Raw genomic sequence first — 27,402 nt, forward strand, 5'->3', positions numbered from 1 at the left:
GTTGAAAAGGAGGATAATATGTGACCTTTAAAGTAAACTTCGAATTGTTTTTGTAAAGAAATTAAACACAACTCTTCCGATTTATCTATAAAACCAGTTTTGCTGAAAACAACCATTGTGGCCATTTCACAATCAAACTCTCTTTTTGTTGCTGCAATAATTAAAATGATGTGTAAAAAGGTGTTTGCTGTCACTTATTTTGAGAAAAGAATTGGTGTGAAATGCAACGGAAACACAAACATGACTGTGGTATATTCATTATGCAGCAAGTGTCACATTGCAAAACCCAGAGTACTTTCCTTTTTAGTTTTAATGATGGAAATGTCACAGTGATGCATGGACAATAAAGCAAGTATACAATTCAATACAATATGTAAGACGCATTTTCTCTACTGTAAGCAAAATTAGTGAATATAATAAAGACCACAATTTATACAAATTAGCTCCTATTACCACAGTAATAAACAGTTACATTAGTTCAAACTTTCTTAACCAAAGGAAAACTAAATAGTAGCATTAACTAGGGGTAATTCAGCATGATGTACATTTACTCAGCATCCAAGTCAAAATAGGAAAACATTTGCTGTTGTATTTTATTATTTTTTTCAGCAGGTTACTCATTTGGAGACGAAGAGCTCACTCCAAGCACAAACACAGTGAGTATTCAGTACATTTTCATATCCTGGAATTCCTGTAACTCTTGAAATGTACAGAATTTCCTCAACATAATTTACATTTGCACACTACTAATTAGTAGTAGTATTTCTAAAGGGTTTATATGAGAGGTAGTGATCACTAACAAGTACACTCGGCATAGTACATAACAGTCAGCATGGCACCTGTTTGGGAAGCAGTTTGAGTTTCTACAAACAACTGAAGCTATGTAAAGTACCACTGCAGAAAGGGTGACAGGAACCACGTATTTTAGCCACACAGAAAGTACTACGTGTAGCACAACAACTTGACATAAACAATGTTTTCATTTTCATTTTTTCAACCACACCACGGATCAGCTGTTTGGGTCAGGGTTAATTACAAGAAATAACAGGTAACAGATAGCAAGGACAGTGAATAGAGTCAGAAATTGGGAAGAGATGCAGGAAATGAACCACAGCTTGGATTTGAACCCAGGCTATTGGCTTAGAGGACTACTAGCCTCCATAAATGTGCACTAACCACTAGGCTACCGGCATCCAAGAAAATACAATATATGGAAATGGCGAAATGCTGTTTGCATTGGAAACACATTGGAGTTGTCTCAGAATTGCATGTGAAGTGTTATCTGTTATCTGAGGCCAATATGAATGAACAGATCCCTGCAATGCAACTCTGCATTGAAATATGTATGGTGACCAGGAACAGTGGAAAAACACAAGCAAGAAACTACTGTGATATGTGGCATAGAAAACAGGGCTGTTGTACATTTAGCTGCAGGAAGGGACTTTTACCAAGTGCACATGACCCTTTCTGCAGTAGTTGTAGATAGGTTGGCTTAAGAGTAGGAACTCCAGCTGGCTGCTCCAAACAGGGACCGTGCTGACTGTTATCTATTGTGCGTAGTATACTTACTACTGATAAGTGCCTCATATAAAAAAAGGCCATTGGATCTAAGACCTACTAACAGTCGGCCCTTCGACCTTTAAAACACCCTGACACCCGTACCTAATTTGCTGTTAACATTTAAATTAAAGGATGTTGAAAGTGACATTCATGCCTATGATCTATGATATTTGGTCCGATTGAAATCTGACTGTTTCATCCATCACCAAGCCTTATTTGGACATATATACTGTGTGCTCAGCACTGTTGAGTTTGGCTAATTTGCAAAGCACAATAAAGTGGTGTAAAATTTTACAGCGACTGCAGATATTTCTATCCAAAACATCTGTGCAGGAAGCGTTGGGTCCAAACATTTTTTGAAGGATATAGGATCAAGGTTTGCATCAGCATCGATAACCAAGTTAAGCTAAAAAAAACAAATGATGGTAAGAAGACAACAAAATCACAATTAAAGGTCTGTCTTGAACATTTAAAGATCTTGGCCTTTTCAAAGAAAAGCTGCTTCTATGCAGGACAGAACAAAAGCCCAACCACTGCTCTTGAAGTTACCATGTGTTTATTTAATTCTGAGTTTCTTCTTGCTCTGTCTCCTCGTCTTTCACACCCAAGGCATTGACAGAATTTTTCTGCTTCAACATGAATTCATTGGTGCTAAGGTACCGAGCGGTGCTGCGGCGTCGGGCCAATTCTGCCAGATCCTCAGCCAGCACACTCTCCATCACGGCGCCCAGAGAATGTTGGATTTTGTTGCGCAGGTCTGGGCAGCTGAACACATACAGGATGGGGTTGAGGACACTGTTAAGGAAACCAATGGTCGCTGCGTATGGGAGCGCCTTGCCTGCAAATCTCTGCGCAGGATGCCCGCTTGGCGCCACCGCCTCCATGATGATGAACAAGTGGTACGGAGCCCAGCAGAGTATAAAGGTCACCACCACGGCCACCACGAGACGGACGAAACGGAAAGGGCGTCGGCAGCCTCGGCGCGCCAAGCCTTGGTTCACGGCAGCGTAGCTGAGGATTATGATCAGCAGAGGGATCAAGAAGGCTAGGAAGAGCCTCATGAAGGCCAAGGCCACCTTTCGCTGCTGACACAGGTGTCCCAGGTCAAAGGGCTTGTGTGGGAGAAGTCGAGCGTAATTGTAGTAACACTGGATCTTGCCATCAGGTAGGACAATGGTATCGCGGAATATGTAGAAGGGCATAGTGAAGACAACAGCCAAAGCCCAAATCATCCCACATATCTTCCCAACAAGCTGGATATTCCTGTAGTTCTGGGCCCAGACGGGTCTCAGAACCACCAAGCAGCGGTCAAAAGAAATGGCCGCCAGCAGGAAGCCGCTCACAAACATGTTGAGAAAGAAGATAGAGGAGTGGATCCTGCAGAAGGTCGTGCCCAACGTCCAGGTGTTGCCGCGGGCCATGTAGAGGGTGAAGAAGGGTAGAGAGGCAGTGGCCAGCAGGTCAGAAGCGGCGAGGTTCAGGATCCAGATGCTGATGACAGAGCGGCGGACGTGAAAGCCGACCACTCCGAGGATGAGGAGGTTTTCGATGATGCCGACGGAAGAGAACAAGCCATGGAGAGTGATGGTGAACACATTTATAGACGTGGCCTTGGCTGTTTGGTTGGATGGGATACCGCTGAAGTTTGCCTCCTTGTAGAAAGGACAATACACCATCTTGAAGGAAACACTAAAGGGTCGTCCAAGGTGATGTCCTAAAACGTAGACTTCAGCTCCACACGGCAAAGATCTGCAACATAAATGACATCATGTAAGTTCCAGAGCAGGAAGCTTTTCGGGGGAAATAAAGACCCTGGTGTACTCCTTTTTTTTCTACTGAATGTCTACCTGGGGAAGGTTCCTGCTGTCGTAATGCAGACATACACTTTAGATCTCACCCACTGCCGCCTCTAAAGTGCACTTCCTAAAGGGACCACATTTGCTTCTACCACATAATTTTTACTGTAAATGTCCCTTTAGAAATACATGTGGAATAAAATGCTTAAATATCCATCTTTGCAAACGTAAAGGATAACTGGGTTTTATTGCATTTAACTTGTTTAATAACAGCATTTGTGTCTGTGTCAAAGCTGTTATCTTGCATCAAATTGAATTTTTTTTTGTGTGTGCAGTCTTTGTGGCACCAGATATCTTATCTTTAACATTTCTCACTTCCTCTTTTAGTACAAAGGTTCAGCCTGTCTGATCTTATTATGTACCAGATAATGCCATTTTGTACTTTAATATCTCTGATCGTTAGTATAATCAATCATGTAGGAATAAGCCTAAGGCTCAGGTAATAGATGACTCTACACAAACTCTAAGAGGATGGGCAGCCAAACATTTTATTTAACTCTGTTTTCCCATGATAACAAATACATTTTGGATGCTTTCTCAATTTTTTCTTCAGAGTTAATTTGTCAAAATCTTAAAAAACCCCGACTGAAATTAAGTCCTTATCGTGGGAAAACCAGATTAACAAGGCAAGAGCTCAAGAAAATAACCAAAATGTACTTGTTATCACAGAAAAACCAAGTAAAATATAAAATGATGTATGCACGTCTTCTTAGGGCAAACATTGTTTTCAGCCCTAAGAGAAAAACAATCGTTAGTTCTTAAAATGTATAGCTACTGATCTGTTACAATTGCAAAAGTAGAAGCAAAAAGAAATGGACAAAATACCAATCTGGAATAAAATCTGCAAATCATCCTTTTGCAGGATAAAGATAAATCTAAAGTAAATCCACAACTTCCAATGCACATTTTAGATGTTCAAAGAGTTAACATGAAACTTGTGTATTTATCCGTCTCCCTTCAAGAAAATGTGTGAAACTGAATCTTGCTTAAAATAACTTTTGCTGAAGCCCTTATGCAAACATGCAGACCCCACTCGTTGTTAAGTTAAATCCCTTACCTTATTGTGTGTCTCTGTTTAGATCTTATTCATGTCACTGAATCAGACAGAACCCAGCGTTACTCTCATGAGCATTTAACGACAATAATAGGAAGTCAAAAAACCTCAAGGGAACTTGAACACACTGCAACTATAGGTGTCAACACAACCTCTTCTGACAACATTTCTTTTAGACCAGTCTTCTGGTCTAAATAAGGCCTGTTTGGTGTGTTGGCTTCTGAATAGAACGTGTGTGAGGAGACAAGTGCTGTCATTTATAGAGCTTTATGTGCAATGATTTGACTTTATTTTGCTCTAGTCTTGTGATTTCTTCAGAAGTACAAAATCCTCAAAACAACCTTTGGCACTGGACATTCCCATTCAAGCTGAGGCTGGATTTAAATGTAATGGACTCTGGCTGGTTAATAAAACCTTGAAGTGAGCATGATGAGGAAATGGGGTATTTTATGTCCTACTTTATCTGCCTTTTCTGGTTTTAATTTTATTGTCTGTTTTGGTTTGTTTTTTGTAGTTTTCCATAAAATTGTTATTGAAAAAAAACAACAACCTTTTACATTTTACAAATTTTTGCTGCTTGTCTTCAGAAAAGTGTTGATGACCATTTACCATCAACAGCATACGTACTCACTGAAGCGAGGATACTAAAACAACAGGTAAAGAACGGACAGCACATAATAATAACAGTAAAATATGTACTTCTCTCTCTTAAAGGTACAATATGTAGAATTGTACAACAATGTTTACATTCAAATATTTAAATTAATAAAAAATGGACTAAACCTATGTTATATTTTTCTTTGTTAAAAATGTACATTCCCTCAAATATTGCCAACAGTTATCATAGCCGGGGAAATCCGTAATTTTATGGTTATAACGGGAGGTGTCTTGTCGCGGCAGCTGTCATGATGAGCCGCCATTACAGACACAAAATGTTTATCGTTGCCGTGGAAACATGTAAATTATACTGTATAACGCACAGTATACTTTGACATTGAACGCACAGTATGTAAATTCCGCCACCAGGGGGCTCTCAATCAAAACATTAACAAAAGATTATTTCGAGGCGGGCGAGGAATCATGGGAGTGATGGTGCGTTCCATTTACCTTGGAAATCGGATGTCGGAGCTGGTAATGACGTCACAGCGGAGTTGAGCGCGTTCTTGTTCTGAGTGTGCAACAAGTCGGACAAGCAACATGGACGCCTCCAGGAGTACCTTTGTTTTGTTAGCTGACACCAGGTGATAACAACACACTACATGATAGTCTGTGCACAGAAATAACACGACAACATGTCCACAGATAGAACTTGCATGACACAATCAGAGTGATTGATGTATTAAACAAAAAGAGAACTATGTTTTTAATAAATACTTCTGAAGGTTCCACGAGTTTTCAAGGCAGAATTCCGACTTCAGGGGGCAATTATAAAAGAGAATATAATGGGGCGAATTAACTACTACTTAACAGACATCTGTGTGTAGTGAGTAGTATGTAACTATTTATTTTTATCTATTAGATTTAAACCTGGAGTACATGTTTATGGTGTTATTAAAACATTGGTAGTGCAGTGAAGGGGAAGAAAAATACTTGAAAAAATGAAATGAAGCAAAACAGAAGTTACCTCACAGAGTAACAAGTCAGGTCTTATATCATCTTCAATCACTCAAACTTTATTTGTATAGCACCAATTCATTATCATTACAAATGTTATCTCAAGATACATAACGAAAAGAGCAGGTGTAGACTCTACTATTTATTATTAAGTTTACAAAGACCAGACATTGATCCACCAAGAGCAGCACCAAGCAACACTTAACAGAACTGGACTCATGTTCTGTCAAAACTCTGTTGAGATTGTTGAAAAATTAAATGTTATAATCCAAACAGTGTTTCACATCACATGCTGCTGTTTGTAGAAATGCTGAGAAATCTAACTCTGTGTTTGACCCTTTTTTTTTTGTATCACTGCAGGGTATAAAGTTACAGTCTATGTTCCAATCCATCATGTCAGTGTGTAGTATAGGTTTATACTGACACCTGCTGGTCATTTGTGTGTCTAACACACCTGGTTTCTCAAATGTTGCCGAGCAGTCTCATCATTTGTGGACACAATGCAAATTTAGGAGCAAAACATTTCTGGTTATTGTATGTTTAGATTGGAGGTAAAGACCCATAAAAGATTAGATTAGCTTTATTGACTCCCTGTGGTGGGAAATTCACTGGTTGCAGCTGCTCACAAGAAGAGAACAATTACATAAAGCAAACAAGTTGTGAAAAAAATAGAAGAATACTGTGGGCAAAAAGGGATTTAGAAAATTACATAAATAATAATAGTGAAGATAATAATGAAGACTACAAATGTGACCACCATGGAATCGCTACACAGGAGTAATGCAGAGTAAGTAATGCACATATGATGAGCAAGCAAAAGTCATAAAGTGTCATGCACTCACTTCTGCTTTATGTTCAACACACCCTGACTGCGTGGGCATGCTTCAACACAGTGACAGATGTTGGGCCACGCAGGCTTAGGACAGTCTGTGCCTTTGAGTTATTTACTGAGATCACAAAGAGGCCTAAAAGGACTCTTTATCCCAGAATTCCCTGCGGTACTTCACACCTACGTGTGACGTAAAGGGGGGACCGGAACCTGAGGGAGACCCCACAGGAAGGCAGCCAGGTGATAAAACTCTGAGACTCCCCTCGTTCAATCTCTTACCACGCGCTGACTTGAAGTGCTCGGAGACCCAAGCTCACCTCCTGTTTCCTGCAACAATCTTCCTTTGTTTTAAGTTTTGGCGCGCAGGTAATCCGCGGCCGGCAGTGTTCCAAATTCCGAGCTCGGATTGTCCAGTGAACGCATCTCAGTTTCTCGGAGAGCGTTAGACTATAACAGATTATCAGAAAGGTAACGGTCTTATTCCGTCCTGCAACGAAAGGACATCAACGGACATCTTTCCCCTCGACGGAGAACCAACGAAGCCGCTCTTGCCGTAAGGGACCCTCGCCGCCATCAGACGACTCTACACCAGGACAGACAGAACATCTGTTTTATCGCCGGACTCCTTTTTCCTTCACCGATCGCAGGCAAAGCGATTCACAAGTGAGGCTTAATTAGGTCTGGGCAGAATTAGCTTTAGAGAGTGTTTTTAACAATTGTTTGATTGAAGCAGAAACTGTAATTTTTATCTTTGTTGGACCGTCGCGTCCTGAGTTTTACCTGTTTAAAACTCTTGTTGTTCCCATTTCGGACCGCTGCGTCCTATATGTGTTTAGCGTAACAGCGTTATAACCGGGTATTATTCTTCTGATCAGAAAGGCCAGTGTAAGCCGTATTAACTTGAATTCGGCCATTGGTTTGTTTCTGTGAATGAAGGGAATTACTCCGAGTTGTGGTGCGGGAGTCAGACTGTGATCCGGCCTCTTCAGGCACGCATTTCTCTCCACCTCTACGCTCCACTTCTATCCTATTTTCTTCCCCTTTGACTAACACACACACACATTCACACCTCATCCACAAGCGTTGCTTGATAATGTTTGTTGCTTAGATTAGTTTATGATAGTTATTTGTTTGATTAAGTTCATTGATTTTGGATTGATGTGGCTTTGTTTAAATAAATTCTGTTATAATTTAAGAGAGCAGTTGTTTGTGATTACTGGTGTATTTGCATTGTGATATAAGCTGGGTGTGAAGGCTTTGTGTACGGATTTCACGCCTTCAATTTATTAAATATAGTTATTAATTATTAATAAAATTAGTAATTAAATAACTAATTTGAGACTGATTTGAGTGATATTTTGGTTATATTTCCCCGAGTACAGGGTGGTGCCCCAAAACGAGATTAAACATAGTTTAATGATATTTTATTTATATTATTAATAATTAGAAATAATTATTAAAGAATATAACCAAAGTTGACTTGATACAACCCCAACACAGATACTAACATTTATCCTTCTGTTATATATAAAGGTAGAACTCACAGTTAGTCATCGGCCTTGATGCCAATATTGTCCCTTAAGACAATGAGTTTATGTGATAGTCTTGAGCAAATACAACACTTTAAATTTATCGTTCATTCATTCAAAGTTGATTTAAAATCAAGAAACCATTGAGGGCTTGATTCAATGATGTTGAGAGTCCAATTCAAACAAATACATGACAAAAAACATAGAAAAAGTTTATATATTATAAATAAGAGGGAGACTTGGCTTTTAAATAAATTATCAATCTATTTTTTAGTAATGCCTACATACATACATATGTGTCTAACACTGGTGTGATAGTAAGTGCATACACATAGGGCTACATGCAATCACACCATCACTTTAAAGGGATACTTCACACATTTGCATTAAGCTTTGTATCACTAAAAACTTGGTAGTATTTTTGAATGGTCGTGCATCCCGCCCCATTATCCCCTGAGACAGGAAAGCTCCGTATTTCTTGTCTGAAAAGGAGCCTCCGATGACGCAAAAATCTTAATTTTGCGTCATCAGAGGCAATACACATTCTGTGACATACATGGCTAGTTGCCAGTACCTTGGGGCCCTCCTGTGTTTCTGTTAATCCTCTATTTTTTTTACTAGGATCTGTGTTTCAGACACTTTTCGAAGACAACAGCCTTCTTTGTGATGATTGGTTAACACATCTGGGTGAGAAAAAACGACAACAGGAGTTCCCCAAGTCTCTGTTCTCGGAATCTTAAGCTTTTGACAGCAAGTCATGTCTCACACATCCCTTTTCTTGCGAGCTCGGTGACACAGGTGTCCCAGACTATTTAAATGTTCTGGAAAGTTCCTTACACAGCTTTATCCTTCAGTTTATTGAATGAAGTCCCTGAGTGACACATGCTGAACATCCCATTTCCAAGATGGCTGTGTGTTAGGTCAACACTAGTACACAAAACTAGTACATTTTAAAAGCTTGTATTTGTTACTAAAGGTAAGATTCAAGCCATTTAACCATTTTAATGCTTAAATGTCCTATAATACATTGAACCTGTTCTGACCACATTTCTTGAATAAATTGATTGAAAAAACAAATCACAAAATTATCGTTGGGACATATGTCACATCGGGCCTTAAACCTGAAAATAGTCTTGTAATACCTTGTGTAATACGTATGTCACAAGAAGACAAAAGTAAATGATGTGCTCAGTTAATGAAGCTGATCTCATGATATTCAATTCAGCTGCACCCCCTTGTGGTCGGACTATGAACTCTTGACTTCAAACTCTTATTATACAGTATGTACTCCGCACTTTATTTAACTTGCTACTGAAATCCCTCATTTAATCATGTGATGCTTTAAGGTGTTTTATGTGCTGTCCTGTATATGTTTGTTTGTATTGTGTTTAATGTTCTCGGTGCAAGGCAAATTCACCCTAGGGGCAATAAAGGTTTCATTTATTCAGTCATTTTTAAAGAGTTCATATTATCCCCTTACATTTCTTGATGTTTCTAAATGAAACATCTGTGCTGTGCTTTGGTCAAAATATAACATGAATCAATCACCAGAGGAGGTTTGTGACCCTGTATAAACCAGCTCTCTCAGAACGCTCCGTTTTGGTGTGTGTGTCTCTTTAAATGCAATGACCCCGCCCCCTGAGTTTTCCCTGTAGACATCACTCCTCTGTAGCGAGAATAAAAATGGCGGACCTGCACAAAAGTTTTGCTCTAGGCTGGGGGTGGAGTCCATGGGTGAAGATATCAGGGGAGGGGAGGGGATTATTTTACCAGGATCCAACTTGTGACATCACAAGTTGAGCAAATTTGAAACAGTGTCATGATTTGGTATTATTTAGTTTTGTATTTTCAGTGTTTCTTTATGTTCTAGTGTGTTTTCATCAGTCTTGAGTTCTGTGTGTCCTCAGTGTTTCTTATATTCCTGCCTCTGTGTGTTTCCCTGTGTGATTGCCCTGATTGTCCTCACCTGTGTCTTGTTAGTCTCACCTGTGTCTGATTCCCCTGTGTATTTAGTCTGTGGGTGCGTTCGAATTGTTCCTCCTATCTCCTTTCACTATCCACTTTACCTTAACCCCGGAAGCATTTAAGTGGCGGCCATGATAAGAGCCGTTCGAATTCTCTAAAAGTTAAGGAAAGGTGGGTCAGTGCTTCCTTTATAACCTCCTTTAGCATAGGATACACTGGACCATCCTTTACGAAAGGAGATGAGATATGCCGCCCCACAATTCCTTGCGGCCGCAACATTTAAGGCGAGTCGCGCATCCGACCGTTCACGTAAATGAACGATGATCGTAAAGTGACACAGATCATGTTTTATTCAACATATTTAATTCACTTAAGAATGTTTTGTGCAGTTGTACATTTGTATGTTTAAAATATTATGTGTAGGTTATATCTTATATCTTTCATCATTAATGTAACAATTAATTTCATATTTATGTTGATGTTGATTTCTGAGTGGACAGGAAGCTGATGGTTTCATTTTTGTTACTTGTAGCCTGGTAGTCTATATTTCTTTTATTTCAATCCCAACCTTGTGGTGATTAGGATTATTTCACCGGTAAGAAGGCACAGGGGAAAGTTTTTTAGATGCGTTTTTTGTAGTCCATTTTCGGAACATTGTAGTTTCAACACAGCGGACTCACGTCATTAACCTCCGCCGGCCCGTCGCATTTAATGACGTCGCCTAGTGGAAAATGTGGTCGGATTGTCAGAGCAACGAGATCGCCTTTCCCTAAGTCCTTTATGAATTCTCCTAACATCTTTCCTTAACCTCATGACGTTTTCTCCGGGGTTAAGGTAAAGTCACAACAATTCGAATGCACCCTCTGTGTTTCTTCCCTTCCGTGTCAGATCATTGTTGTATGTTGTTGTATGTAGTTTGGATGTCGTTCATTGGTATGTCTGTTTTTTGCTCGTGCTCCTCTGTGGCTCCCTGGTTTTGATCCCTGTGTTTTTTGTTGAACTTTTGTAAATAAGTTTTTGTTGCCTTTGGCCTTTTTGTTTAATTAAATATTTTTGGTTATTCTGCACTTGGGTCCACCTCCCTTGTTTTACACATCGAACCGTAACAGAATGAACTGACCCGAGAACTGGACCCAGCGGAAACCTTGGAAAGAATGGATCCTTTTTCAAAGGTGGATTATTTTCAGTACCTTTTTCATTTGTCCCAAAGCACTGCTAGGGCCGAGCAGTCTCCTTGGACTGGAACTCGGCTGGCTATTTTTCCTGGAACCCGTGGAGGCCAAAGAAGAAGGACTGGAAACCATGGAACCCGTTGTCCTCTCCTTCCTCCACTGCCCAGCACCCCAGAGTCTCTGCCTCAACCCAGGCCTCAGCCCAGGCCTCAAACCAGGCCCCAGCTCAAGCATCAGCCTCCCTGTGCCTCGGAGCCACGGCCTTCCTGTGTTCCAGCAGAGCGCTGTCTGCCACCAGTTACGGCAGGGCGTTGTCTGCTCCCTGTTCCTGTTCCAGCAGAGCGCCGTCTGCCACCGGTTGCGGCAGAGTGCTGTCTGCCTCCTGTGCCTGTTCCCGCAGAGCGCTGTCTGCCTCCTGTGCCTGTTCCCGCAGAGCGCCGTCTGCCTCCTGTGCCTGTTCCCGCAGAGCGCCGTCTGCCTCCTGTTCCCGCAGAGCACCGTCTGACACCAGTTCCGACGGGGCGTTGTCTGCCCCCTGTTCCTGTTCCAGCAGAGCACTGTCTGCCACCAGTTCCGGCCGAGCGCCGTCTGCCCTCTGTTCCCGTTCCGGCCGAGCGCCGTCAAACTCCTGTTTCCTCGTCAGAGGCCCTGCTGACTCCTGCGCGCCCGTCGGAGGCCCTGCTTACTCCTGCGCCCCCGTCGGAGGCCCTGCTGGCTCCTGCCCTCCCGTCAGAGGCCCTGCTGACTCCTGGCCTCCCCCCTGAACTGTTAACCGTGTTTGGTCGGCCTCACGGCCTCCCCCCTGAACAGAACTGCCGGTTTGTCGGCCTCCTGGCCATCCGCCTGAACTTCCCGGGCTACGTGCCCTGCCTCCAGGCCGTCCGCCTGAAGGTCCAGTTTTTTGCTTGTGCTCCTCTGTGGCTCCCTGGTTTTGAGCCCTGTGTTTTTTGTTGAACTTTTTCAAGTAAGTTTTTGTTGCCTTTGGCCTTTTTGTTTAATTAAATATTTTTGGTTATTCTGCACTTGGGTCCACCGCCCTTGTTTTACACATCGAACCGTAACAAACAGAGCATTTTTCTGTGTTGTAAGACTCATGCAGACCACAAACAAAGGACTGGATGGGTTTATTTCACATATTGTGGGTCATTAGACACTCAGGTTACCCAAATATGTTTAAAAAAAAAATTACAGTGGATTTTTTCATATGTCCCCTTTAATATCGTTCAATTCAAAGGATATTGAATCAAATGTAAACATAACAAAAATGTCAAACTTAATAAAAACATAATAAACTGTTTTTTTCCTATTAATAAATAAAACAATAATCGAATACCCTTTTTCAGTGATATTTCATTTATTTTTTTTCTGTACTTTGAATAACTAGAGCAGGGGTGTCGAAGTTCTATTGGGTCGGGGCCGGATTTGTTCAAATGAGACCTCAAGTGGGCCAGACTAATTTTGCAGACATCACTATAACGCAACACATGGATATATAGGCTAATGTATGATTAGAAAAAAAGGTACTTGTATAGAAAATTGCAAGTTAATGCATAAAATGTAAATGTACATTAAGCAGAGGGGTCAACTCTGTCATTGCAAACTACATGTTGGCACATGGAAATATTTAAATGTACCACATTACAGAAGAAAACATCAATAATTATGTTTTGTTTGAGATTATTGTATTTAAATATTGCTGTTCAAGGTTATAGAAACTTTGACTCAGGTTATTCTACCTGCCCTGGGATCAGTGCATTACTAGAGAGAGAGAGACAGTCTTTAGATCTGTGTGTGTGTGTCAGGCCACAGCACAGTTTGCACTCGTTAAGGTTCATTACAGATAAAACCTGCTCACATGAATAAGTTATCACAAACAAACAGAGTGTCTTTGATACAAGACCGAAGTCATCTGTGGGTATTTTAGTGTGAGGCATTATAAAATGATAACATGTTTCCAAACCAACAGACTTGAATTGATCCTTCAGCGTTGCGCACTGCAGTCTGATCAGCTCCGTGTGGAGTGCACGTTCTTCAACTAAGTAAACTCAGTTAAACGACTTTCAGTATGAGTCTGGCAGTCCGTTCTTCTACGTGTCCGCACTATCGTGATCTAACTCTGTCACTGACTTTTTATGAATCTGTGCCATCTCCGTGCGCAATTCGAGAAAGCATTTTAGCTCTGCTCCACAGTTAAACCAGCGGACCTCTGTATGATCGGACAGCCTGTGTGTGATATCGTTTTTGGATGAGAATGAAATGTTCAGTAATAGCTATATTTTTACAGTCTGATGAAAGCTGGTGATAAAGGCGTAACAGCAGTCTACTGCATTTAGAAGTGATGTCACGCTGAAACTTTTAGGTGATCAACACGTTCACCTCTGGGTGACCTACAAATGAACCATCTGTAATTAAAATCTGTTAATATTCATTTTAATCTACTGTTTTTACAATAAGAGGTAAAACTAGTCGGGAGATGTATCAGTCTCAACGCCGGTGTCCGCAACCTACACTTAGTCTGGATGTGAGGAGACGGTCTGGGCCATTACGCATGACGGAGATGATTGTTTTTTCATTGCACGAGCTGCTCTTTGTGGCTCACTCCATAGGAAGCTTTGTTATTATCAGCCAAACTTTTGTTTTACAAAAGTCAAGACAGGAGAAACTGGTAAGAAGTGTGCACAGAACTGAAGACCGTCATGATGCGCGCGCAGTGCAGCGGTGTGCCTGTCGTTAAGTCCCATAGCTTTGATAAAATTCAGGCAACTTGTGAGTTCCTTCGATCTCTCTTGAAAACCTGCATTCTGTGTCACCTCTCTGAGGTGTTCAGTCTGTTTGCTGATGTGATGTATTACCAGCGTAATGCAGGAGCAGCTCGTGCGCTCGGCCACTCGTCTTTTTTATGATACTCCCTGCTGAGAAGATAGTTCAAAGTGCCCCGTTTAATTAATATTTGTATCATGATATCATGATACCTTTACGTTGCTCATTTTACATAGGTTTTAATACAATTTAGGGAAAATACGTATTACAAATATTTAATTTATAAAAAACCTCAAAATATTTTTAATACATTTCCTCCTTCTTCCCAAAACGTCTCGCGGGCCAGATGAAACCTGCTGTCGGGCCGTGTGTCTGACATCCCTGAACTAGAGGCAGTTCAGAGATGAACTGGCAGTTATTTCTGGAGATGACAGTAAAAGTTTAAGGTATGTGAAGGTAGCTCAGATTAAGGCCCTGATAATACCACCAGGAACACAGACATGGAGAATGATGAGTCAAGTGAGTCCGATTCAGAAACTAGTGAATTAAGTGATTAAGATCCAGTAGACCCACTAGGAGGTTGCCAGCCACAGGAGGGGGGTTGCGAGATGCCTTCCAGAAAAACAAATACAAATGAAAAATTGTATATTGTATATATACAGGTCACACCTACACATTCACACACTGGTTGTGGAGGCTGCTTTGTAAAGTGTCCATCAATATTAACTGATCAATTCATAAACGCATAAAAACACCACCGACCAAGCAGCGGAAGCAGCTTGGGGTTAAGTGTCTTGCCCGATGACACATCACACATGTGGCTGCAGGAGCAGTGGCTCTGCTCTACACTCACTCAAACACTAAATGTGAACTTACCGTGTTCCTCTGACCTCACTGCTGCATATTTGAGCAAGTACAAGCAGGTCGCAGGAGAGCAACCTCAAGTCATATCCTCCGTCTTCAGAAGTGCTCAGAACAGCTTCCATAACCGGTTTAAAATCAAACCCCCGACCCTCTTTTCTCATTGAAAGACGACCAGCTCTACCATCTGAGCCACTCAGAAAAATACTTTTACAGACACAAAAAAGGTGACCTGTACTACAAACTAGAGCCAGACCGATTAATCAGCCAGCCGATAATATCCGCCGATATTAACATATCCAGTGACTATCGGTTTCGACTAATTTTATCGCAGATATGCGCCGATATTAGTCAAATAGCTTTCATTGTATTAAACTAACAGTTCTCTTTCACCAGCAGAGGGTGCTATATGCATTACAACAAGCATCATCACTCAGAGTGTTAAGCGGTGATCCACGTACATGCAGTTAATTTCCAGTCGAATGATGATCTTGTCTTCATTATAACTCTTTTCCACAAGTGTTTGATAACTTCCCTTGAGGGATGAACACTATAAATGTGTTTATTTAACTCTACAGATTGAACATAGATCTGAGAAAGATAACGGTGGATATATCTATCTGATTTTTTGTTTTTCCCTCCTCCATATCGATGTCGGTATCGGCCTCAAAAATCACATATCGGTCGGGCCCTACTACAAACAAAAAATAGTTTCACCATGGTTCTTGTTGTGTCGAATACACAACCTCAGCATAAAGTAGCAAATCAGGGCATCTCACTTCCTCTAGTGTGAGCATTGACACCCACCTATTTGCACCCACTGGGTCAGTTACTGACAGTTTTCCGCTGCAGATGTAACTTCAGTCTTTGACCTCATTTCTTCTGGAAGAGTGTGAACAACCAAGAGTGGAGGATGCTCAAGTTGTACGTGCTGTTTGTTCTTCTTCACAGAGCAGGTACGTCTCAAGTTTGTTTCTTCATGCAGAAAAGGGATTACATGTAGTGTACATTATGAGTTTTCTGGAACTTTTAAATGTGTCAATTGGTTTTAAAAAAATGTTTTTGTTCCCTCTGTTTTTTCAGATTGTACTCTGCTCTACGCTCACCCTGGACAGAATGTGACCTTAAGGTGCTCCTTTGACCCCAGTGCCTCATATTTGAGCTGGTACAAGCAGGTCGCAGGAGAGGAACCTCAAATAATATCCTCCTTCTTCAAAAGTTCGAAGAACAGCTTCCACAACCAGTTCCGAAAAGACAAGCGCCTTTCGGTTCACACTGGGGCCGAGTTCTACAATCTGCTCATCTCTCACGTGCAGGACTCGGATTCAGCGATGTATTACTGCGGACACACCGTCATAGCAACCACTGAATTCTATAAAGGAATATTTTTGGTGCTAAAAGGTACTTTCACTCATGTTGTAAAAAGTTTTGAACATCTTTTCCATGAATTATTGTGTATTCCATGTCATGACCCATTCTATGCTTTTTTTAAACATTTTTTTTAAATTTCAGAGTCTGGTCACAAGTCTTACATTCTGCAGCCGGCGTCCGACTCAGTGCAGCCAGGAGGCTCTGTGAACCTGAGCTGTGCGGTGCGCACCGGGACCTGTGATGGAGAGCACGATGTGTACTGGTTCAAGAAGGACTCAAAAAACTCCACGCTGGGAATCATGTACATCAACCCACACAGCAGCAGTCGGTGTGGTCGGGACCCCAGGGATGAGCCTCCTGAACACAGATGTGTGTACAGCTTATCGAAAAGGAACGTCGGCACGTCCGAGGCCGGGACGTACTACTGTGCCGTGGCTCACTGTGGAGATATTTTGTTCGGGGATGGAACCAGACTGGATGTTGAAAGTGAGTGCCAGACTTTTATAAAATATCTGTAAAACATTTTCCTCGCAGGGTTCATTAATTTGAATATTTTCACAGGGAAAGACGATGACCTCTCCACCGCCTTGATGTGTTGCGTGGCTGCAGCTCTACTTGTGTCTGTAATCTTGAACATAATCCTCCTCTCTATCCTGTGCAAAATGTTCAGGAGGAAACTTCTTTACTCTGGAGGTAAAATGAACTTTTATTTATCAGTGGAAAAAAAATATTTTCCTGTATGAGAAGAAAGAGTAACTTACAATCTTACAAAAACAATTCTTAGTCTTCACATTAGCTGCTTATTACATGTGAGATATGTCTTTGACAATTCTCTACCGCTTTATAATCAAGGTGAATAGTAAATGTCATAGAAAATCATGATGAATGAATAAAACATTTACACCTCCCAGGGAAATTTGACTTGCACAAAAACATGCAAGAGAAACGGCGTTGGCAACCGAACAGGACAGCACATCAATCAATCTATAGCCCGAATTTGTAACAAATGTAATCTCAAGACTTTACAAAAAGCAGGTCGTACTCGTTGATATATTATGCAGCAAAAGAGCGGGATAGGAGCTCAAGGGGCAGCGGCAGTCTAAACCTTCACTGCCGTCTTTTTTTATCTCCAAACTGAGGCTTGTCCCCTCTTTATGTCTGAGGAAATCTTTATCAATCAAACATGATATTTAAAAGAAAAATTAAAGCCAGTTTGTTTAAGACATCTGACAAACTGTGTTGATTAGGTTTGTTGTTCTGTTTTGTGTTGACGTTTGTGATCTGCTTTGAATGGTATAAAGTGATTTGTTACTGAGGACTTACTCGTGGGCCGTCATTGGCTGTATGCCCCCTGTCAATTTATTTTAATTTAAATTGGTTTTGAATGATGTGTTTTCTTAATGAATGTGTTGTGAAAGAGGGGCAGATTCTAGACCAGAATTCTGGTCTTTTCATTCAAGATTCAGTTCAGATGTTATATTTCTATGTAATTGTTTGGTCACTGAATGGAATAGATTTACTATTAAAATAGACCTATAGCAGCATAACTAGGAGCTGGTCCATACATGTGCCAACTCTAATTATAAGCTTTATCACAATAGGTATGTAAACAAGAAACAAATGAATTAATGAACAAAATAAAAAAGCATCATTGAAGCATGGCATGATTAAATGTAAGGGATGTCAACTAGTAGACTCCTTTAAAACCACCTCAGCTGACCAAAGTGTTTTACAGACACGACGTCAAAACAACAGGTGACGGGAATATTCATTATGTGAATAATTAGATTATGCTATACAAGCAAGAGTTCATTTGTAAAAACAAATAAACGCCATTCTGGAAAACAGTGCCCTTACAGTATAGATTAACACTTTGAATAGAGCTTTTTTTTAAAATCCAAAATCTGTTCTGGTGCAAAAACTCAAACTGTCTTCTACTCAGTCAAAGACACACAATGTCAGTCTAAGTCATATTACCTGAAAGTGTTATGATGTTTTTTTAAACTGAGTTATCTGCTTTTGAAAATGAGCTTTTCTATTGAAAAATTAATAACAATTAAATTGACTTAAAAGGGGATAGGATTAAATGAGTCATAATACTCCTTTTTGGGCATGTAAGAGCGAATGAAGGACGTTGACTTTTCTTTATTTGTTTTAATAACAGCTATTCTTTTTTTATATTTGAGAAATAAAGAAATAATATATTTTTTATAATACATTTTATTTGTAATGCACTTTACATTTTAACAAATCTCAAAGTGCTAGAGAGTTGAAAATAAAATTAAAAAACGTCATCAATAATAATAAACCATGGGAATAAAAATGTAATGAGTTAGCGCCTCTGATGAGGGGAGGAAATCAATTCCACCAGAGAAGGTACGTTCACCTCTGAGTTTCCGCTGAGCCCAGAGGACCTGACTGATCATGTCGGGGTGTAAGGGGTTAAAAGTTCTGATAGGAGGTGGATAGACCTCGCAGTGACTTAAAAAAAAGTAGTAAGTTCAATAAAGTGCAAAGTTCATACAGTTTTATTAGAGATTGTTGAGAGGCTGAATGCATTTTTCTTTCCAGATATACTTTAGGATCTCTGTGAAATATTTCTATCGTTACTAATTTCTCAAGATAAACGGCTGCTAATTGTTTTATTTGAATAAAACTACAATGATCTTTTTCTATAAATGTAGGGCTGCAGCATCAGTCCACTGTCCAAGACTTCACCGCTGACAATCAGGTAGGAAGACACAACACATATTTAAATAAGTTTAACCTCTAATAATTCATCTTTCCTTCTTTTTTAATGTGTGCTTTGTATCCTGCAGAATCCAGACTTGGATACTTTGCAGTACGTTGCTCTGGACCTCAAAAAGGGGCACAACAAGAGCCGGAGACTGAGGAGCCCAGAGGAGGAGACGGTCTACTCTGCAGTGAGAAAGTCTACATAAAGTGAAGTTTTCTGTTTTATTAGAATCAAAGTGTTTCCAGTTATAACCCCTGCTGCTCTCCTTCTACGCCCTGCTACTTCAGTTTCTCTTATATCTTTATAATATGATCCAGATTTATGCTCCTTACACATTTAATAACGTTAAATCCTGCGTTTACTCCACATCTATGTAAATAGTATATTCCTACAAGTATATAATAAATACCATTTCTATAAATAATGTCTCTTTCGTCTTAGAATAGCACCTCATGTCTCAGTCTTTTAAAGCTGCGATGCTTATTTCAGCTGCAGACCTTTATGAAATAATATGAGCAGAATATAGACTCCTTTATTTATCCTATTAATACTATCCTTATGTGATGTGTGTGAGTTCACTTCCAAAATGTGTAATATGTTTTATATTTGATTTGCTAAATAGACGGGGGAACCTGTATTCACAAAAAAATACAGGTTGGAGAGCAGAGGCTTCAGGATAGCGGAGGTGTGGCCTAACAGCAGTTTGTTTTGGTTTCATGCTGGTGCTCAAGGGCGACATCTACTGGATCAAAAAAAAGTTGCACATTTAATTTTTTTTATTGAAGTTTAAATTATTTTATTATCAATATTAAACATAAATGTTGCCATTTGATTCATTGTACCAGAGTAAGCTCACAAAAATGCCTTTAAAGTCACGGTACACACACACTTAAAACAACAGCAGCTGAAGAACTGTAATTTGTATTCTGGGCTGTAGGCGAAGCATTTCTGATTCCTACATTTCCCATAATGCAACCTTGAAGACATCATCCGGATAATTTTTTTTTTTTTGAAAATATTTCAGAAGACGCCCAGCTGTTTCAGGCATTCTCTCCATGTGTAAATTTGGTGGACTGACCCTTTAAATTCACCATCAGGCCTTTCTCTTAGCTTTGCTGTGTGCAGTTCATCTTGTGGTCAGCAGGGAGCAGCAGTCCACCTACAGATATCACACAGGTGTTAGATCATGAATGTTTTAAATAACTGTATGCTGGTTGATTTAAAGAAAGGACTAAAGCCACTGTTACCACTAGACAGTGAGGACCACACAGATTAGTTGTTGATAGTAAAGTCCCGTAGAGCATCAATACAGTAGATCATTTTAGCTTCATAGCAGTTCTGCCCACAGCGTGATGTGTAGATGTACTATTGTGGTCGACATAAAAACAGATCTCATCTCTAACCTATTTTCAGAGCTCAGTTGGTACCAAGAGAGAAATATCTTGTGTCATTATGTGATCCTATCATGTTCCCTCAATTACTGTGGTAAAATGTAAATATGAATGTAGCTGCTTTGAGATGTTTTTACCACATTAAGTAATTAATTAGCCTTATATTGCTTTGGAAAAAAAAGACAAAAATGGACGTTTGCACTTCCTCAGATTAAACCCTCGACCTCTCCCACTACAGTAAACAATGAAAGTTGACGAGCTGTTTGATTCACGCGTTTTGCTCGACTTCTGTGTTGTTTCTCCTAAATGCTCTTAATGAAAGATGTACTTTTAAGAAAGTAAAAAAAAGAAGAAAACTCTCATCTGAGTTTCTGCTTTGGTCAAGCTCGCCCACGTTCAGTTCAGGTGTTTTTTTCCGCCCTCCCCTCCGCCTGACAGGATGTCTGTGTGGTTTTATAGTGTTTGTTTCAGTTGCTTCTCAACAACAACTATGTTGTTTCACAGGCATACTAATGTACTTGATATAGTCTTACACTTAAAGGAAGTTAAAGAAAAACAACCTACACTACATAGTTTGACTTGAAGCAGTCGTAGTATTGAAGGAGGAAGGACATCTTTTGATTTATTCAGATCACTTTTAATAGAAATAATTCCGCAAAAATTAGTTATTTTTCAACCCTTAACTGACCTGATGTACTTCCAATTCCAGGCATAAAACAATGTGCTGCCACATCATGTCTAATGAGGATCTAAGGTAGCAGCTCCTGATGTGTTTGACTTATTCCTAACAGTTATGACTGACAAACTGAGTCAAACAGCAAAGACAGCTTCTGTCAAAGACATCCCAAAAATACCAAACCCCCACCATCAAGATATCCTTTCAATTGGAGGTGCTAGACTCAAAATTATGGGACTGATACAAGATGGAAAGACAGTTTCTCATTTTGTAACCCACGGCAGATGCAATTTTTTTCCATCTCCACTGACTCTCAATAGAGAGTGTGCACACAAAGCTGACAGTTTTAAAAAGGTGATTACAAGCAGTAGAGTAAGGTGTATCTGCTGATATAAAATTAAATGCTAAACATTAGCAGAAAGACAACAGATATTAATACACCAGGACAAACTGGCCTTCACAATCTAGAAATAATTATTTTTGCAAAATCAGCTCCAAATCACAATTTTCTATATTTGAGTAGTTTGCAGTAAACTTGTTGTCGCTCCACGTGGCTCTGCAGCCCAACACCTACAGTAAGCGAAATTACTTGCTACTGTAGCTACTGTACTTTCATATTTTAAAGCCATTGGGTATTGTTTCACAAGAGGTGCCAGTGACTTAATTAAAGTGCCGTCTGATAAGAAGCATGTCAAATTTTTACAGACACAAGAAAGAGCTCAGTGACGGAGCTCCAAATATCAGTGCAGACGCCAAAGAATTCAGTTTAACAAGCAGCCGTGTCTGCAACTTGTCAAAACCACAGTAAACAACTCTTCTGAATATAGCACGATCCAGGAAGTACAGGTGAGAAGGCTGATGCTGAGACTTCTGTTCTTTTACGTACATAGAGACCGCAAAGATCAAAACACTTTCAAAGTCACACACAGAAGCTCGTTTCTGCTCGGTAAAAGGCTGCAGTGTGGTTAACATTGCTTTAGAGTCTGTTAGGACCAACACAAGTATATGATCTTTGAATTCTTTCAAGCTTGTGTAATACAAACAAGTCACACGCCCTTAGATTAACTAATGTTTCAAATTGCACAACCCCATAAAAATGACATGACTGCAACAAATAAAGTAAATATCTGTGTATGGTTATAAACATTTCCTGCAGTTTTCTCTCATCTGTCCATCTTGAATGGTGTGCTTGTGAAGGGGTTGAGGGGTATAGGAGCCCTCAGGTTTTATCTCCAAAAGAAATCCACATTGACTTATTGTCTTTGCCTGAACCATGACCTTTCCTTAACCTAACCAAACAAGAGTCAGAGCCCCAATCTAATCAAACCACAAATGTCCCACGCAGTTAACTACTCATAGGGAAGGTTTATGCACCACCACTACAGGGCAGATTCTTGTTTATAATGACGCAATGAAGGGAAAAACCATGCAGGTCTTGGTCTCTGGTCTTGAAAAATGAAGCTGATGCGGAAGTGAAAAATCCCCTAGTTCATCGAGTGTCCATTTGAGTCTGGCTGCAGAAGCACCAGAAGTCACACACACATCCCCATTCAAAAAAGCCTGTTTTAACAGCAGAAATAAACATGTTTACAACCTGGTTCCAAAAACAAAAATGTCTTATTAGCTCATGTTTTGAGTGGCACTCAGTGATCCGTTTCTTTATAACTCATCTGTTTTGATTTGATGAAGGATAAGAGTTATTCACAATAAGGCACAGGTGGGCGTAGTGTAATGGTTTGTCAGAGAGGCTTAAACCTGCCTCAGCTCCAGCTCTTATCTGAAAGTTAAGGTGAGACAGGATTTCCAGCATGGCGTCCACCTTAATGGGACACTAAAGACCACTGCAGTAACAGAGGGGTGACATCACTCAGGCTTCATCCATTAATTACAGTCTCTGGGAACAACTCAGATTCTTTCAGGGAAGGTTGACCTGATGTGAGCGAGCCAGGTTGATAGTCATAATGAGCAAGCACAATAACTGAAGCGATTCATCTCAGCAGACTCATTCGGTTTTTGGTTGGCCTTCTTCCACTTTTTCGACATTCACTGATCCACAACTATGGATAAAGTGTGGTCATAAGTCCATGAACAGCCCATGCTCAAGCTGTCGCCACATTTTTATCTATAATTTCCTTTTTTTAAATTTTTGGGACTATATAGTTAAAGCTGACTAAAACCTATGGCCAATTCCTCTCCGTCGTCATGCTATGTGTACTCAAAAGTCGCCTTAGACCGTGAGAGATTTTCACTTTTTACAGTCGGGGTCCTGTTTGTTGGACTCTATCACAGTGTGGTGTTCTGTATTAGTCATATTGTTTCTCTCTACACACTTTAGGAACAAAACTGTTTTATCTCTCATTGTCATCATGCCGTGTGTCTGTTAAGATTTCTAAAATCTTTGTGTTTATCTCAGGCTTGAGAGAGCATGTGTTATTCCAGCTTAATGCATCTGAAACAACTTACTATTCCCTTTCTGTGGACTTCACCATTTAAATGCACAATATTTAAATCCCGCCACCAGGGGACTCTCAAGCAAAATAACAGAAAGATGACATCAAGGCTGGCGGGGAATCAAGAAAAACGAACTCCGACTAGGCCGTAGTCAAGATGGACAGGCGAAACCCACTGAGGAAGAGAATATGTTTACAGACGATGTTTCCAAGTATAATTTACATGACGTTTTTATCACAGCAGCACATACAGCAACAGTACGGCAGCTTTTAGTAGCAGCTCCCACTTCCTTCCGCAGTGGTCTTTGACTTAACGTCTGGTGTTTTCTTGGCAACGATAAACATTCTTTCTGTCATGGTGGCTCAGTACAAGACACACCCTGTTACAACTGTAAAAAAAAGGATTTCTCTGGTTTTTATAGCTGTTGGAAAAACCTGAGGTAAATATTCACAAAAAATATATATAACATGGGTTAATTTTTAGTTAGTTTAGATATTTTAATGTAAACATTGTAATAAAATTCTACATATTGTACCTTTAAACACACACGTCCCCACAAGTACACATCCTAATTCAATGAATAATTACAATGCATACACAAATCTGGCCAAGATAATGACAAACTTGTGCCATGGCATTGGAGGGCAGCATGTTTGCCAAATAGAAGAAAAACCTTCTGAAGAGAACAAACACTGACATGCAGTTTCTTCTACACCTCCGTTCAAAAGTGGACTTGCAGCTGTAGAACAAAGTTGTGGCACTTACTGTCGTCACCTGATGTCTGACCAATCACAAACAGCCCTCGTTTTCTATAAGAGTTAGGTGGTGCCATCAACTCAAAGAAAAGAAACTGGAGCTCTGTAGCGATGGTGCCACACATTCTTCTGGTGCTTCTTGGTGGAATGTGTAAGTACCTTTTATATTTTTTGACTGTCCTGAAAAGACGTCTGAGTGAAATGTTTTAGGTTTTCTAAGGATGTATGATATGCCTTTTTACATTTATTTGCAGGTAGGGTGGCAGCAGATATGAAGATCCCAGGTATTTATCAGGACAGTGGGGTTAAAACAGCTATAATCGGGGGGGATGTGACTTTACACTGCTCGTTTAAGAACGATGCTGTCAACTTCATTTCTTGGTACCAGCAAAGTTTGGGAGGCAAACCTGTCATCATTGCAACACGGATGAAGCTCAATGCACAAGCCACCATCTCCCCTGCGTATAAAGAACGGTTTCAAGTCGATGTAGGAGTTGAAGACGGAATCAACCATCTTATAATCAAAGGCATTCGACTGTCGGATTCAGCGACGTACTACTGTGGGATTTTAGAATTCAACGCCATTGAATTTGGAAAAGGGGTGTTTCTTCATGTCAAAACATCATCGTCCAACACCCAAGCTGTCGTCCATCAGCCAGCTTTGGAGCCACTCCGGGTGGGAGACTCTGTGAATTTGAGCTGTACAGTGCACGCTGAACAATGTGCTGAGGAGCAGACCTTCTACTGGTTCAGACATGGAGCTGCTCAGCCTTCAATCATGTATCACAGTGCGGGTCAGTGCAAGTTTGACTCTGAATCTCAAGTGAGAAACTGCACTTTAAACCTCCCTATAAAGGCTGCGAGCTCCTCTGATGCAGGGATGTACTACTGTGCTCTGGCTTCATGTGGGGAGGTTGTGTTTGGGAGTGGAACGAGAGTGGAGGTTCGAGGTAGGTTATAATAGCCAATAGGGCTCATGTATTGCTACATGTATCTGCACATTGATACAAAATGTGCAACATAGATTTCTCTTTCTCGATTGCATAGGAGGTTCTGCCAAAGTCCCTTCTCTGCTGGTGTCTTGCCTGAGCGTGGTATTGGCAGGTTCCATTATCATGCTCCTCACCTTGGCTGTCATCATTTACAAGTTGAACAAAAAATCATGTTCTCTCTGCGAAGGTGTGATGATATCTTTCTTAAAACATTTAAAACTGTCCTGCAATCATCTTGCTTTGTCATTCATGTGCTTTGATTTGCAGGGACAGATCGTCATCTGACAGTTTCTGCAGCCTCTGACACCACGGTAAGTGAAATAAATCCCTTCATGCAGTCTTATTCACAACTACTTTTCACACCAGTGCTATGTCTAACTTCTTTTGTCATTACCAGGGACAAGATGTGGATATTCTCCACTATGCAGCTCTGAGTCTGAACAGAACCAGTGAGCGACATCGCCAAGAAGAGAGCACAGAGACCCACTGTGTATACTCCAGAGTTAAGAGCAGAAAAGTGTAAAGGACTCATCACTTCTTTCCTCAAGGTCACTTAAATCCACTTAATGTACGATGGCAAATAAATTGCAATAAAATACTTTTTCCTTTGTCAATGTATTTGCAGTATTCTCACTTAAAGGGTGTCTCTTGAAGGTATAACAGTCAAAGGGCTCATCGTGTCCGTACATAAAGTTTGATACTGGGTACAAATTTAGACAAGCAGTCTATGAAGTATGAAAATCCCCTGCTATCTATAAATATCTTCTGCAGTCAGAAACCTAGCCTCTCACTCTTGTGGTGAAGGTGGTGTGAGGTACTGAGTGCAAGTTTCCATTGGTGGAAACATGAGTCCTAGCAGAGTTTGAACAAAGGAAGGCCGGCCTGCAGCTTACAGGCCACAGCATCTCACACCTCTACAAACCGTGTGTGAAAGTATGAGTCTTAGATGCAGCAAACAGGCTGTGCACACAAAGTGTAACCTTTAGCAGGTAGGCTATTATCATGGCATTATAGTTACTCAAATTCATTTTCAAGTTAAATCGCTTTTACTTACCTCTATCGCCAACAGACCACACTGAACTGGTCGCCCATGCAAAGAAAGTTAGACGATCAAAATTAAATTTGGTGATTTGTTACCATTTCCTTTTTACATTTTTCAGTTCCCTAAAAGAACTCTCATCATAATGACAGGTCCACAGCTTTCACTCCACTCCCAACAAGAGGACATTGTGGTTCCTAAATGTAATCAAGTCACATTGATCAGAACATACAGGAGTAGTATCAAAAAACCAACCGTCTTATTGTGTGGTTTAAAAACAGGGTTGCATTAGTTTTTGAGGGAAAGGGTCAAGGCAGGATGGAAGAACAATGGATCGAATGAGGTTGAAGTCTCTCTGGAGCCGTGACCCTGAGGTCAAGGTTAAAAATTAAATGTAAAGCAGGCATCAAATGTAAATCAAATTGAGTGGAATACTCCAAGAAATGATTTCTCTAATACATTTTGAGCCTTTTTTTCCTAATTAATCAGAACACCGTCCTGTTAAGACATGACAAACCCTCTGTAATTTCTTCTTTAGCATTAGATGCTATGCTCCATTGTCTTCCATCTTTTCACATTACATACCAATCACAACCATTTCAGGAGCACTTGAGATGTTGGGTCTTTTGGTGTATTTAAGGGCCCGTTTGCTTACAAAACAGAGGCTTCAATAGTTCTAATATGTATTAAACTTTGAGGAGCTAACCTTGAATGTATCGGTCTAATGCAGGGTTGAGTTTCCATTGCAAATATCAAGCTAGCTGCATACAGACAGGACATGTTCTAGGTG

The 27,402-nt window shown here is 40.4% G+C and overlaps 3 protein-coding genes across 3 annotated transcripts; 2 read left to right on the forward strand and 1 right to left on the reverse strand.

Annotated features, from left to right (window-relative positions):
* Window positions 1–292: 292 nt before the first annotated feature.
* On the reverse strand, window positions 293–3,289 carry LOC132958599 (prostaglandin D2 receptor 2-like). The gene has a single exon (XM_061031547.1). It carries the CDS (start codon window positions 3,234–3,236, stop codon window positions 2,121–2,123), a length of 1,116 nt encoding a protein of 371 aa, XP_060887530.1. The 5' UTR covers window positions 3,237–3,289; the 3' UTR covers window positions 293–2,120.
* Window positions 3,290–15,987: 12,698 nt separating this feature from the next.
* On the forward strand, window positions 15,988–19,732 carry LOC132958649 (uncharacterized). Its single transcript, XM_061031616.1, has 6 exons — window positions 15,988–16,156; window positions 16,284–16,601; window positions 16,713–17,057; window positions 17,133–17,264; window positions 19,256–19,302; window positions 19,391–19,732. The coding sequence occupies exons 1-6, from the start codon at window positions 16,114–16,116 to the stop codon at window positions 19,511–19,513; spliced, it is 1,008 nt and encodes a 335-aa protein (XP_060887599.1). The 5' UTR covers window positions 15,988–16,113; the 3' UTR covers window positions 19,514–19,732.
* A 4,881-nt stretch (window positions 19,733–24,613) lies between these two features.
* On the forward strand, window positions 24,614–26,191 carry LOC132958622 (uncharacterized). Its single transcript, XM_061031573.1, has 5 exons — window positions 24,614–24,736; window positions 24,840–25,531; window positions 25,629–25,760; window positions 25,841–25,884; window positions 25,971–26,191. The coding sequence occupies exons 1-5, from the start codon at window positions 24,693–24,695 to the stop codon at window positions 26,094–26,096; spliced, it is 1,038 nt and encodes a 345-aa protein (XP_060887556.1). The 5' UTR covers window positions 24,614–24,692; the 3' UTR covers window positions 26,097–26,191.
* Window positions 26,192–27,402: the final 1,211 nt, after the last annotated feature.

Source organism: Labrus mixtus, chromosome 23 (assembly GCF_963584025.1).
Source record: "Labrus mixtus chromosome 23, fLabMix1.1, whole genome shotgun sequence".
NCBI classification, from domain to species: domain Eukaryota; kingdom Metazoa; phylum Chordata; class Actinopteri; order Labriformes; family Labridae; genus Labrus; species Labrus mixtus.

Bases quoted from the DNA above. Each gene is read 5' to 3' on its own strand.
- LOC132958599 (XM_061031547.1), bottom strand. From the start codon at position 3,236: ATGGTGTATTGTCCTTTCTACAAGGAGGCAAACTTCAGCGGTATCCCA.
- LOC132958649 (XM_061031616.1), top strand. From the start codon at position 16,114: ATGCTCAAGTTGTACGTGCTGTTTGTTCTTCTTCACAGAGCAG. The intron at 17,058-17,132 runs GTGAGTGCCAGA...ATATTTTCACAG, and splicing joins AACCAGACTGGATGTTGAAA to GGAAAGACGATGACCTCTCC. The intron at 17,265-19,255 runs GTAAAATGAACT...CTATAAATGTAG, and splicing joins GAAACTTCTTTACTCTGGAG to GGCTGCAGCATCAGTCCACT.
- LOC132958622 (XM_061031573.1), top strand. From the start codon at position 24,693: ATGGTGCCACACATTCTTCTGGTGCTTCTTGGTGGAATGTGTAA. The intron at 25,761-25,840 runs GTGTGATGATAT...TTTGATTTGCAG, and splicing joins ATCATGTTCTCTCTGCGAAG to GGACAGATCGTCATCTGACA. The intron at 25,885-25,970 runs GTAAGTGAAATA...TGTCATTACCAG, and splicing joins CTGCAGCCTCTGACACCACG to GGACAAGATGTGGATATTCT.